Source organism: Taurulus bubalis (assembly GCF_910589615.1).
Source record: "Taurulus bubalis genome assembly, chromosome: 4".
Classification (NCBI taxonomy): Eukaryota; Metazoa; Chordata; class Actinopteri; order Perciformes; family Cottidae; genus Taurulus; species Taurulus bubalis.
In genome coordinates, this window is record NC_136592.1 from 33,506,689 (window position 1) to 33,520,449 (window position 13,761).

General features: G+C 43.6%; 1 protein-coding gene across 1 annotated transcript in view; it reads right to left on the reverse strand.

Moving 5' to 3' along the window:
• LOC306736028 (ALK tyrosine kinase receptor-like) overlaps positions 1-13,761 on the reverse strand; it is a gene marked incomplete at both ends in the record, with an annotated part of 325,018 nt that overhangs the window by 125,919 nt on the left and 185,338 nt on the right. The window contains 1 exon segment of the mRNA XM_079217608.1: positions 2,824-3,028. Coding sequence (XP_079073734.1) covers positions 2,824-3,028 — 205 coding nt within the window.

Genomic DNA, 13,761 nt, shown 5'->3' on the forward strand with positions numbered 1-13,761 from the left:
TCTTCTCAATGATCCTGTCCAACCAACGCTTCATCGCTCCTTCAAAGGTACAATTCTCCTGGAGGATTCAGTTTGCGACCCTACAGAACAGCAAACAGCTTGCAGGTTGATTTGCCCCCAAATGTCCTCCAACATTACCTCGCTAATCAGTTCCAGTGAAATGGATTCACTCAAATGCTCATCAAGACGCATTTGAACACAGTTTGAAATGAACAACAACGATCAGAAGGCAATGCACTCTCCATTAAAGATTTAGCATTTCTCTCAGTGACAACAGCACAGAGCACCTTCTCATGAACTCCTCCTCCCCTTTGGAAAGTCGAAGGAACACGAGTTTAAAGCTCCACCAATGAACCCAGACATTTGATTTCACTCAAGAACCTTTTCTACAATACCACAACTGAAAAACGCACCCAGGAAAAAATAGATTTATATCATAGATAATAACTTGCAACCACCGATAGTAAAAACCCAATTTAGAAAATCAGCATTCATGAGAACAAATATCAAACTGATGCAGAGTTGTCTCATCAACCAAAGACTCCACCATATGTTGTGTTTGTCTAGTTTCCCCTGGAGTGGCTACACCATGTTTCTAAATGCACACATTTACCCAAAAAAAAACAAAAAAACAATAGAGTAGATGCATTAGCCATTGAGAATCGACTCAAAGATTTCCTGACCCTAAACTATTCCATTAGATGCAACATTCTCCCAACAAACAGCTTTCAAGGTGCTCAAAGCAAGCGCTCCTCCTCGGTGGCTGAACTCTTGTCTCAGAGTTAATCAGACGCTCCTCGATTGGGAACTCGGTAAAGAAGCAAACGAGAGCTTGTTTAAGTTAGAGCAGCAACAGTATTTACTCAAGCAATTTATTTTCCCATTAATAACAAGACGTGCAGAGGAAGACTCAGCAGTGATGATGATGCTTCCAGATCGTGGCGGCAGATTCCAAATAGTGCCGAGTTTGATTACTGAAATGAAGCCTCTTAAGTTTTAATCTGTCTTTGAGTAAAGGGGACTTTGTTAAATGACCGCTGCTTTCCAGACATGTCAAAACACAGAGTGAGAATTCAAGGGCTGCCAATCAGCAGGGGTCTCCTTGCTTCTGTTATCGCCCCCCACTTCTGAGGCGATGAGTCAAGCTACGTGGGGAGTTTGGCCGAGCAAGTCTCCAAACGGCAGCGACGGCGTGGGCGGACGGAGAGAGAACCTTTTGATGAGTACTGTCCCGCCTCGTCACCATGTGGCCCCCAGTGTGAGACCCAGGTCCCTGCAGAGCCCCAATGAGAGGAGAGCTGACCTGCTGATCAAGGATGAGGAGCACATGGAGCTGAGTGTTACCCTGCCGTGTTTAGAACAACCTTCCTCTCTCTCTCTCTCTCTCTCTCTCTCTCTCTCCATATTAAAAGGCTTTTGATCGCGTCGGAAATGACCGCTGTGGTGCTGGGGGCCAGAATCGAAAGATTAGGACGGGGGTGGAGTAGAAACGTTGCTAATAGTTTAGCGTAGCCTTCTGCAAACCGTTTGGGCTACGGCTCCCAGGAAGAGCTCTGTGCCCAAAATACTTTACTCCTTGGACTTATATTGGGAAAGAGACGCCTGCTATTTAGCAGATCTTATTTGATTTTAATTCTAAATCAACAATCAATAGTCTTTATTCAAATCGTTAGATCCTTAGAGTTGTAAAATGCACCGATGGGCTGAATCAACAGTTACTGTCGTTCCTCCCTTCATGTGACGAGAACGAGGCTGAAGGGAAAGCGCTGCTGTGATTTCTATTCAGGCCGCATGGATGTGGACGACTGCAGGAGTAGAAGGTGAGATGAGAGATGAGGGGACATGTTGCTAACAGGCTAAGCTACGAGAGCAGGGGTCACTCACTCGTTGTCTCTGGATCTATAACCGATACATAATTGTGCAGCAGAATAAAGCCAAGAGTCCAATATGATCAGAATCCTAACACAGCATTTAAAACTGTCCAATAATCAAGTAAACAGAAAGTGGAATAGAGCTGAAACAAGTGTTGTTTTTGACATCACACCTGAATTAAATGAATATAAAGCTGCAGGGCATGAACAGTTCAGTTAAATACATTTTTCAAAATATTTATGTTTTCCTTATTTTACTTGAAAAGAGAGAAAGACATCTATTTATTATCAGAGTATATACTATTTAAAATGCATCCAGTTCAATTGGAAGGTTCTCTCTGACTGGACCTCGTTACGTTTTAATGGAATTCCTTAACGAGAGAGTGATGGAGAGGTTAAGCAACACAATGAGCAACACTCTTCATCTCTGACTACTTGGGGTTGCTTTGCAGTCGGCAGCGGTTGCCGATGCTGGAGTATCCATTTTTCCTGCAGGAAAGGTTTACACACCTCCGTTTCCCTTCTGCTCTGAGCGCCTGGTTCTCTGTCAGGTGTGAACTCGGTCCTGCTGGTTAACTAGCGGTGCTGGGCACATCTGAGAAACTCTTTTCTTCAGACATTATATAAACAACAAAAAAACAAGCCAACAAAACTTTCTAGCCAGCATTAAAGAACATGTTCAGGGATTATTTCTGCCTCCTCCTACGCTCCGCCAACAGAAAAGCGTCGCCGTGTGCAGGACTGAGTCAGTGAACCGCAGCATGTTGTTAGAACGTCCACAAACAACGCTGATTCAACGGGAAAGGTCAGTGCGTCGTTATGGCCGTCAGGCGTGAGCGGACATGGACGTCTTCTCCATGGATGCTCAGTCGATTTATTCAAATCATTATTTTTCCGTCTTCCCATTGCAAGTTCAATTCTACTCTCCATGCATAGAACGACGAGCTCTTACCCTGTGATGCGCGGCAGCGTGTCGGTGGAGAAGAGGGCGTGTGGCTGTTTGTCCCGCTCTATGTGCCATATGGTGTATTGCCCACTTTGCTTGGGGTGGAGGAACAACGCCATGTCCAGGCTACAGGGGCCCGGGCCCCCCCACAGCCAGGGACTCAGCACCCAGGGGCCGCCGAAGGCCGAGCTGTTCACCCAGAAGAACTGGCCTGAGGGAGAGAGAGAGACAAAGAACTGTAGAACAGGAGGTACCGAGAGGAGGACCCGGGCTCAGAGGCTCGTCACCCTGCTGATCACAGACCAGCAGCAGCTTGAAAAGTGATGAGCAGTCACAAACTGGTGAACACGCCGTGCTGCCGGGTCCGGGTGAGTGATGGGCTGTGATTTCAAATAGTGTGACGGTAATGGCTGAGAGCAGCGCTTGATGAAAATTCATGAAATAAATCTGCTTTGAAAAAGAGCAGTCAATGACAACCCCTTGCCCAAATTTGGGGGTAGCGGATGAAAAATCAAAGCACTTTTTTTTCTGGCTTTGATATGAAGTCTCATTTCACTTTCAAACCTATTGCGCTCATTCAAGCAGGAGGTTCATCAGACGCTGAGAGTTGTGTGTGTGTGTGTGTGTGTGTGTGTGTGTGTGTGTGTGTGTGTGTGTGTGTGTAAGGTGGGAGCACAGAGAATCTGAACTTGAAGGGAGGAAAATCCATTTTTAATATGCTCAGTTAAGAAAAGAAGCGTTGATGAGAGAAAGCTGAGAAACTTGAAGCAAAACAAATCTCAGGGAAGTAATCAAGGTGAGTTGGTGTCGGGCCGTGAGGCCGCTGTGGAAATAGATCTGGAAATGTTTTTATTATTACTATTTATTCAGTTTTGATTCAGGGTTGATGTATTCCTTTTTCTTTCCATTTGCAAATGTTTTCCACGCTGCGCTCCTCCTCTGGATAACAGGAAGAACTGTTTCCCGAGGGTCAGATTAAAGGGACTTCTCAAACCTTCTCAGCTTTTTTTTAGAGTATATATATACACATATATACATATATATATATATGTGTATATATATGTGTGTATATATATATATATATATATATATATATATATATATATATATATATATATATATACACACATATATATACACATATATATATATACACATATATATATACACATATATATATATATATATATATATATATATATATATATATATATATATATATATATGTATATTTGATTTGTACGTTGGTACTTAGACAGAGGAAGAACGGGAACATCGGGGTCTGCACACTCCTGATTGTTGGCTTTGTGGAAATATGATTAATCTAGTTCTCTGATTCTGTCTTGGATGACACTAATCAGTGTCAATACATACTGCTCTGTATAATATAAATCTATACATATATATATTATATAACTATATGCGCATATTTAAAGTGAAACATGATTTAATCAGCAACATTATTCCAAACGCTTCTGAACTGTCTTGCAGATGTAAAATGCTTGAAGGGGACATGTCGTGCTCGTTCTCTTCTTCATACGTATCTGCGAGGAAGTTTTCTCATGCCAAATGATCTCTTTACACTTGTGCCTTGGGACAATGGTGCCTCACTATATAGAGAGCTGAGATTGTTCTGCAATTGTTGATGTAACACATGGGTATGTATCTCATATGCAAGTGCCTATAAAAAGTGAATTTAAGAAATGATGTAAAATCGAGAAAATGACCTTAGACCCCAGAAGGTTAATGTTCAAAACGCACCGTCTCTCTGAATGAACCTGTTTCCATGGGATGGCTTGATGAATCACATGTTTTGGGATACAGAAACAACGACAGAAAAAGAGTGTTCTGTTACGGCGTGTCCCCTTGTAATGGGTGCAAGGGTAAAAACAGAGAAGTAAGTTTGACATTCAATTTGAAACATAAGTAAACAGAACTGCAGATGTGGGCAGGAGCAATTTTCACTTTTCCCCCTGAGGTTGCTGAAAAACTGCCGAATTCGAAGGCCTTTAAATTGGAGCCTCGTTTGCTCTCCCTTCCACATTTGTATGCACGTTACACAAAAGGGTCCGGCCAATTTGGCAAGGACGGTGCTTACAACGAGTTTGCCGGCAATGTGGACCGCATGCATTCGCTACATGATCGCTACGTGATCGATGGTCGGGGTTAAAGCAGCTTTTAAAGCTCTGCATTAACACAAATTAGAATAACGGAATGAAAGTTAATTCTGTGGATGATACCCGTCTTTTAGATTAGTTTCCTTGAATGTTGCCCTTACTGACGACCTGGAAGTAGACCCATCCAAACATCGATTCTGTATTAGGACTTAAACTGTATTAAATGATGTGGTGGCAGGGGCGTGGTTAGCTCAGCTGCAGAGGGGGAGGAGCGACTCAGGGAACAGGTGCCGGGATGAGGTGTGATCAGCCTCAGCTGGGTGCAAGTGTGTGTGTGTGTGTGTGTGTGTGTGTGTGTGTGTCAGCAGTGGCTGAGGAGGAGTGGAGAGACAGGTAGCAGAGACGATGGAATGGCTGACAGTCGAGGCAACGACAACCCAGACATACCTGCGCTTTACCTGTCGAAAATAAAGCTTGTTATGTACCTGAAGCTACCCTGTGTTGCCCTCTTTGTGCTGCCCGATACTGACAGATACTGACTGATATAACAGGGATCGTTACAAATATTTTTAATGGAAATTATGTTCATTAAAAATGAATACGAGGCTTCGTTGTTGGAAGGAATGTCAATAAGCACTAATCTGTTTCTCTTATACAACCCACACTAGCACTCAAGTTGGTCTGTTTTACCACATTTAGCTTGTTGAAGGAATGCATAAATACAAATAAAAGTGTTTGTAAAATGGCACTTGATTATTGCCCCTCCGAGGAAGAAAAAAAAGCAGAAACATTTCAATCCAAAGCGATTTCTGCGTATTCTGTGTCATTGAATCAAGCTGGTAAACACTTTCCTCGCTCTGTGCGGCGGCAGATTCAATCAGATGAGGCTGTTGTTGACATCGCATACCGAATCAGGCCAACTGTTGATGAGAGCAGAATTCCCACAGATAATACAATTGCAGCTAAAGGCCTGGGAGACAGAGGAAAACAAGCCATTCAAATTGCATTCTCTGCCAAATCCTCTTATAACATTATGCATTTACCCGGGGCCAACACAAGCTTTTCGGGGTCCCAACAATTTGACTGCCTCATATTTCAATTTACAACCCATTCATTGTTGACGGGGTGACGGCCTCCGCTGGAGCGGCGGCGTGAAGCTGCGTTCAGCCGGCCGATAAGCAGCGTCTTGTTGTGGCTTCTTTCTTCAGGAGGATTTTCTGTCACAGTGATTTCAATTATAAACCTTGCATCACTGATTTGTTTTTTTTGGGCCACTTAGGGGCAGCGGAAACAAACTGTAAATATTACACATCATCACCTGCTGAGTCAAAATGCGATTAGCTGCACATGCTCCACTGTGTCCAGCAGCCAGTCTCTACAGTGTCTGCTGTTTGGTGCGGACCACCAGTAAAGTGCTTTGTGATGCTCTGAGAGGAGCGAGTGTGAATCAGAACCGCTGTGGGCTGTAACCCAGTCGCCAGAATTAATTTGACCGTTCTGCAAACTGTTGCATAGATTGAACGTCGACACAGGTTTCATAAATGGGTTTCATATCAGCCTCGTATCACGCTTGCTGAAACACACAATACAAAGTGGTGCAGTACAAAAATGACTGGTTAGGTTTACGCAAAACAAACCTACTGAAGCAGTGTCTTACAAAGGTCAGAAGGTTAAAGTTAGAAACATATTTCCCTGGTGACTGGGGCCCGACGGCTAAACAATGAGCTGAACCCACTATGAAGCTCTGAAGCACAGGAGACGCTGCAAGTGTAGGTTCACTACACGGAGCTCACAAGACTCCATGCTTGTTGTTCTGTGTACACGTCTTTCCACTGGGACAGATCATACACAGTAAACACAATATGCAATACCATTGTTATGCAGATTACTAAAACGTATGTCCCATTAGAAAACAGTGAAGTTGGCTTAATTCATCCGTTATTATTTTCTGTCTGTCGCAACATAAAGTGCTGGATGCCCAAAAGCTTCTTCAGCTAAATACAAACAAATGAAATATAATTCTCTCTTGTCCCATGAGGTCGATCCCTATTTAGAAAAACACCTTTGCTGCCTGTCCACGAATGTTAAGAGCTTTTTTAGAATTAATTTAATGAGTTTAATAATAACTTTCATGGCTCAGCTCCGAGTTACATTCCATACCTTCATTCCCCTACGAGTCAGAGCCTGGGATTCTGCTGGCTGTCCTGGCTCCAAACTAAAGGTTACCACGCCTCTGCAGTCAGCACCTCTCGGCTCTGGAAGTCCCTGACTGAGGATCTGAGACTTACAGAATCAGTAACATCTTTTCAAGGATTCGAGGATCCTTTATTATTATCATTATTATATCATTCTGCAGCACAGGGTTACAGCTGTAGCCTCGTGACCAAACAGAAGACTAAAACAGTAATGCATTCCTGCGGTGCATTTCTTTTTATTTGTATCTGCACGAATGAAAACATGAGCAATAAAAACACTTCTTTGGGCAGATAATATGTCCAGCATCAGGGAAATGTTGTCCATTGACTTTGACAATGTCAGAGCACCAAGCATCATTGATGTAGAGTCCACCCCCTCTAGAGTCTAACCCTGCACTCTGTCCTGCAGTCCACCGTCAAAGCGTGATCCAGAATTCCACATTGCAGCCAGGTCTCCGTAATGATGTGGGCTCAACAGCCTCCCATGGCGGGGTTAGCCTGAAGTCTTTTCCTGAAACCGGACAGCAGACAAGGGCAGACTGGGTAGCGGAGCCCTGGGTCCAAGCTGAATTAGTTCAGTTCCCATCTGGGCTCTCCTCCGGGGAGGTCAGGAAGATGGTCGTCGTTGGGTCCGCTGCACATGATCCAATCCCCACGCTTCTTTTTACATTAATGAGCGAGACATTGAATGAGACATTGTTGATCTCCTTTATATGCCAAACGTGCTTCATTATTTCTCACAACGTACCTTTAAAAAACGATTTTTCATAAACGCGAGCACATTCATTTGACTGCCTTTAGGGCCAACACTTCATATCACGGCATTTAGTAAGATTCATGAAATGTTGCTGCCTGCCGAAGAGCTTGTCGTCACGGCTACGCAGCACCGGTATTATGGGATGTGAAGAATTCATACCTTTTGAAACCGTTACCGGCCTTCTATGTTAATGTTGCCAGTCGGTATTTCATTCCCTTTTTGAATTGCATAGTTGTGTTTGTCTGCTCTTATTTCATTGAAGCAGGGGTTAATTTTTTTTTTTTTAAGCCAAATTCAATAGTAGACGCACCAACCAATAGAATACTAAACAATGAAAACAGTCCAAAGATCAAGAATTGCCAGAATGTTTGTGCTCAGTCTTTCCAATTCCCTTCCATGGTAGCAGCAGCAGCAATACCCCGCCCACACCGGAGGGGAAGCCACAGCACAGCTGTGGCTGAATGCGCTGTGCAGACTGTGAAATGAGTCTTTGACTGTTCCAGCCAGGAGACAGTACGCAGTCTACAGACAACGATGACCAGGAAAGGTGCTTTTCTTTAACCGTAATGAGCAGCGCCGATCAGTCGGATAAGTAATTGAATAAGTACAAGCAAATGGTGCATGATTACTGAACAATATGAAATACCGTCAAAACAAAGAAAAAAATGACTAATGTGATTATGTGATAAAAACAAGAGAATATGTAGGTGTTACCCAATGTGAATGCATCTCACAAAGCAAAGCAACCATGACATGGGGCCGTGCATAAAAAAGCATATTAAACATCTGGAGCGAGGGGGAACTAAACACTGAACAATTTATCTCTGATTCATACGAGTGATTTCACGCTTTTATTGTTTGTGGTGCTTTTGCTCAAAATAATGAAACGCTTTACTGCGAGAATGTATAGTGATACAGAGATGGAGTCTCCACCACCGCAGTGATAACGTGCACATGTACTAACTGAATGACGGATGTTTGATTTAATATTAAATGTGCGTTTGGAAATGGGCTCATTGTCCATTTGGACATGAAACAACAATGAATGTGAGGATAATTCGCCTTCATTTACACCCTTTCTTCAAAGAAAAGTTGCATGTTTTTTATATTCTTTCAACTAAAGAAGAACTAAAGATTCAGTGATTGTAAAGGAAACCATCTGGGAATAGACATACGAATAGACATGGATTTAACGTGTGGAAAGACTTCAGACACATTTCCTGCAGAACTAGAAAACGGAGCCTTGGTGACATCAATAATATTTTTTCGTTGTGGCTCCGCTCTTCTGTCTCAAGGACAAGACCCACGGCCGCTCGTTTGTTCAGAGTTGTTTTATATTTGTATTCTCATGTAGCATTACAAAGTGAACAGACATTGGCTCGATGGGAATTACATGCAGGCTTGAATGTCGATAAGATGGAGCTTCTTTGTTTTCCATAGATGTTGGACTCTCCGTTTGGCGAGCCGTTGTTTCTCTGTATGTTCATCACACACCAGTGAGGACCAGAGCTCCCAGCAGCGACTCCCTCCCTTCAACCTCCAAGAACATCAGAACAGTTTGAACTTGCGTTGTGATTCAGTGTAGAGAGTAGTACTGGATTGAAGGAGCAGCTCTGTTTTCAGTGGGTATGTTTCCTCAAAAGAGTTGTGCTTTGTTTAGAAGTGACGCTTCAGATTTCCGCTTTTAATAATGGCCTCGATCTCAAAACATATGAGAAATACTGGCTTTGAGTTTATTCTCACTGTGGGAAGAATTAACGGCTGCAGTGTCAGTTGGTTGGACAGTAGTCAGTCCAGGAAATCTGCCAATGTGCCAATCATTTTCATTTTAGTAATTTCCACTGGTGAGTTTTTCCTTTTGAAATGTTTTTATTTCAAGGCTCTCGACAACACCTGGACCACCGGTTTGATTGATTCCCTGTTTTGTTGTTTTGTTGTTGTTGTCAGCGACTGAACAGCTGGAGATCGGATGTTGTTGTGGCCTTGCTGCGCTCTGACAAAAAGACCTGGATGTCAACAGCAACATTACGGCGGAGCAGGAGAGCGGAGGGCGTGCAGCGAGCGCCAGCGTCCAGCAGGGTGCTGCACACGATGATGAGGCCCTGCAGCCCACCGCAGCCGGCATAATGCATAATAACAATGACATGCACTGAGAGAACCACATATATACTGTGGATTTTCTCTGGAGATCTGTGCTCGGGGGTAAAGCTGTTGCTCGACCTGTGCGTTCAACACATTACATGGAATAAGAAAAGGATTTGAAACGTGGACAGGACCACTCCTCCCACTGATGGTGGCGGAACAGACACAGAGGCCACGCGTGTGTCTCTCGCCACGCGTGTAGGCTTTGTCGTTCGTCCAGGTCTTTGTTCCACTTCGAGGCACCAATTGTACTTTGTGTCTTTAGCATTTAATGAGCTGTCTGAACAGCAATGTTTGCACCACGTTCCCGTCTGCGACGCCGTTATTGAGGACCAAGAAGTCAGCATCTGTTTAATGACACTAATGAATTAGACGGCACAGTGGAAACGAGGATGTAAAGCTCCGCCACTTCACGGGTCAGAGAGGCCGCAGCCCTCTGCTAATTACCTCGGGTATAATTAACCAAATATTCAAGATGTCCTTTTTCTGTTCTCACAATGCCACACACTTTCATGAGCCATTGTTTCTTCTTGTCAAGCAAATATGTCAACGCAATGAGATCTAGATCATTGTTTTTCAAACAATGCTCGTAGTAGAATTTATTTTTTGTTGCAATAGTAATTATGTCTAACGAGGATTTTATTTCAGAGCAAGAAACAAACTGGGTCAACCAGGTGTGAGATAACTGACATGGAATGGAAAGTGATTTTGACAGCCAATGATCAATTCAGATAAAAAAAAATATTCTATATAAACGAAGAGTAGGTATAAAATGACCTTTTTTCTTGGCATTATAAGAGCTCATATCTTTTCTGAGGCTGAGATAACGATGTTCATACCTCCAAACGCCAACATGTTTGTAATCCTAGACTGATTCCCTTTTTTAGTCATAACTTGTTGTGTTGACGATGCCGGTCTGATTCATTAATCACTTCCTTTGAAATATACAGAAAACAAAAACAATGGATCAATAGAACAGGATCATGTTTTTATATTTGCAATGCATCTCCATTTAGAGACATTGTCTCTGTCAAAAGATTTAACAATTCATCTGAAAGCCATATAACAAATACATTGTTGATTTCCCGTCAACGTATCTAAAGAAATTGCATCGTAATCAATTATTAAAACCCAAACTTGTTCATTTTCAAAGAGATTCCCACTTGCATTGTGGCTAAAAACTACTTGTTGTTAAATTAAATTCAAGAGATGTAATAACTGTAATATACTGACATTTTCCCCACATTCAAAAAGCCATTGATCATCTCATTAAAGGGTTTCTGGAAATCGTCCACTTTAAACCCCAAAAAGCCTTCTACTGTTAAGCAGCTTTCCTGTTATTATTCCAGTAGAGCTATTAGTGTAAAAGTTATCATCTATTTTGAGAGAGTTTAAAACCGTCTTTCACTGTTGTCCATTGTTCAGCAGAAAGAGTTCCCAGTGTAGAAGAGCCCACAGCAGGGATCTGGTGGTGCTTTGTCTCACTTACAGTTAACAAACAGCCTGCAGCTGCTTCACTGTCTCCACCAGGAGATCATGCATTCGGTCTGCGTGAGTGGGCGTGTGCATATCTGTGTCCGTCTGCCTGGCTAATCTTACATAGCGCCGAACCCATCAGCCTTCCATTTGTGTGCGCTTATCATTATTGATAACATATTTTATTTGACTTTAATAAGTCAGCGTATACTGTCGCACGAGCCGGGCGCGGGGTTTGATGCGGCACCGCTGACACTGCGTTACCCAGCAGCCTGAGCCGCGGTCTGGAGAGGGGTAGTGGTGGACTGGAGCCTCAGGCCATGCATGCCGGCTTGTTCATAGACGGCGCTGAAACCAACCGCTGCCAGAAGGGTGCCTCCCAAATGGGCCGTTAATCATAAATGTGTAGTTTCTTTTTTTCCCTTTATACGTATTTGCCCCGTCAGAAGCAGCAGGTCCGCCTCGCCTCACGGGCTCCACCTGAACGTCTCCGACAAACCTCTTCTCATTCAAAACATGTACTGCGTGTTTTTCCCCTCGCAATTCCAGTAGGCGACCCAGCATGCACCTGGGAATACCTCGTTTTCATTTTCTGCAATTGTCAATATTGTTCACGTTATGTTCTCCCTCATTTGATTTTTTTCTCTCCATCCAACGCAACAGCAGAGCGTTCGGTGGTATTATTATGAAGTTACACGGGGGAGGGGGGAAGGAGGGGGAAGGGGGGGGGGGGCAACACGCCGCTCCTCCAACGCGCCGCCATTCGCCATCGTTTTCCCGCCAAACGCCACATCGTGTGAGTCATGGACGATTTAACCTCGAGCCTCTGCCATCAGTCCGGAAGCTGCGTTGTCCGTCAGAAGCAAAAGGAAACGTATCGTCTTTAAGTCAGAGTTAAACAAATACAAATACGATCACAATCGTTTTCCCTTTCAACTGATTTTACAAACTCTTTTTTTGTTAGAAAATGAAACTGTGAAAGTAAATACAATGACTGCTAACACTAAGCGCCCAGTGTCAATAATCTATCAATGCTTATTACACAAATAAAGTAATCAATTGCAATTAAGACATCAATTAGCACTAATAAACCACTCTTGCATAAAAAAGTAATGAAGTACTTAATGAGTATATTTATAATGCTTTCATCATGGAGCTAATTGGAGCTCATTAACACAACCAGCATCAATACCATGTTTTAATAATAAACTCTGCTGAATGCCTGAAGATGCATCAAGTCAAAACATTCCAACAAATCTCAGAGTTTATGAAGAAATAATAATTCAACACCCTGACCAACACAAATTCACTCTCCAGGCTCGTGAACAGAAGGTTTCTCTGGAGGAGCCGTCCTGGCTGAGCACCAGCTCTACACTGAGCGCGATGACCTCGGCCACCAACACCGGGAGCGTTTCCGGGCTTCAAACGCCCTCGCCGGAGAGATCTCGCACATTTTTTGAGAGGGCGCAGTTGGTATTTTAGAGTTGCCAGAGTTTGCTTTTTTCCTCGGACAAAAGTCCAACCAAATGATTGCTACTTGCTGGGCTCTGCCATGTGCTCTTGTCTCTGAGAGAAAGTCAAAGCAACAAACACTTTCCTTTGGGCAGGAAGGTCATGGAAGCACAGACGATCCTCGATGAGTCCACTCTGAAAGGCTCTTCAAATAGTTTCTGAGAATCATAACAAATCAAACTCATTAAAAGAGATGCACTAAAAGTGCTCACGTGCATGAGTGGACCCTCACACAAAGAGGGGGGAACTTCAGAGGCTGTGGGCGGACCGGTTTGTGCGAGTTACGGCGTCCTGCCTGGCAAGCGGCTCAAGATCCAACAGCTGAGGGGAAATATAAAGAACTGGGACACGCTAGGGCCTTTGTAGTCGAGACAAAAAGGAATGAATACATAAATTAGTGGATCCTCTGAGCGGAAAAAGGCGCCCGGGCGTTCATGGAAAAATAAATAAAAAAATCCCTCTACGCAACGATGGAGCTCGTAACCATGACGCCTGTGGGGAGGCGGAGGAGATAGCTTGTTGATTACTCCCCGAGCAAGAGACCGATGTTATCTCCCGGAGTGAACTCCTTGAGGCCGGGACATTATCCGATTACGGCACATTAGAGCGAGAGGGTTGTAATCACTCCATTAAAGGACTTCGTCTGCCGCCCTCGTCTTTCTTAGCCCTCTTTACAATAAGCCGTGTGGTTCCGCAGTCCGTGTGTGCGAATGGAGAAGAAAACAATTATGCAACTAATGAATTC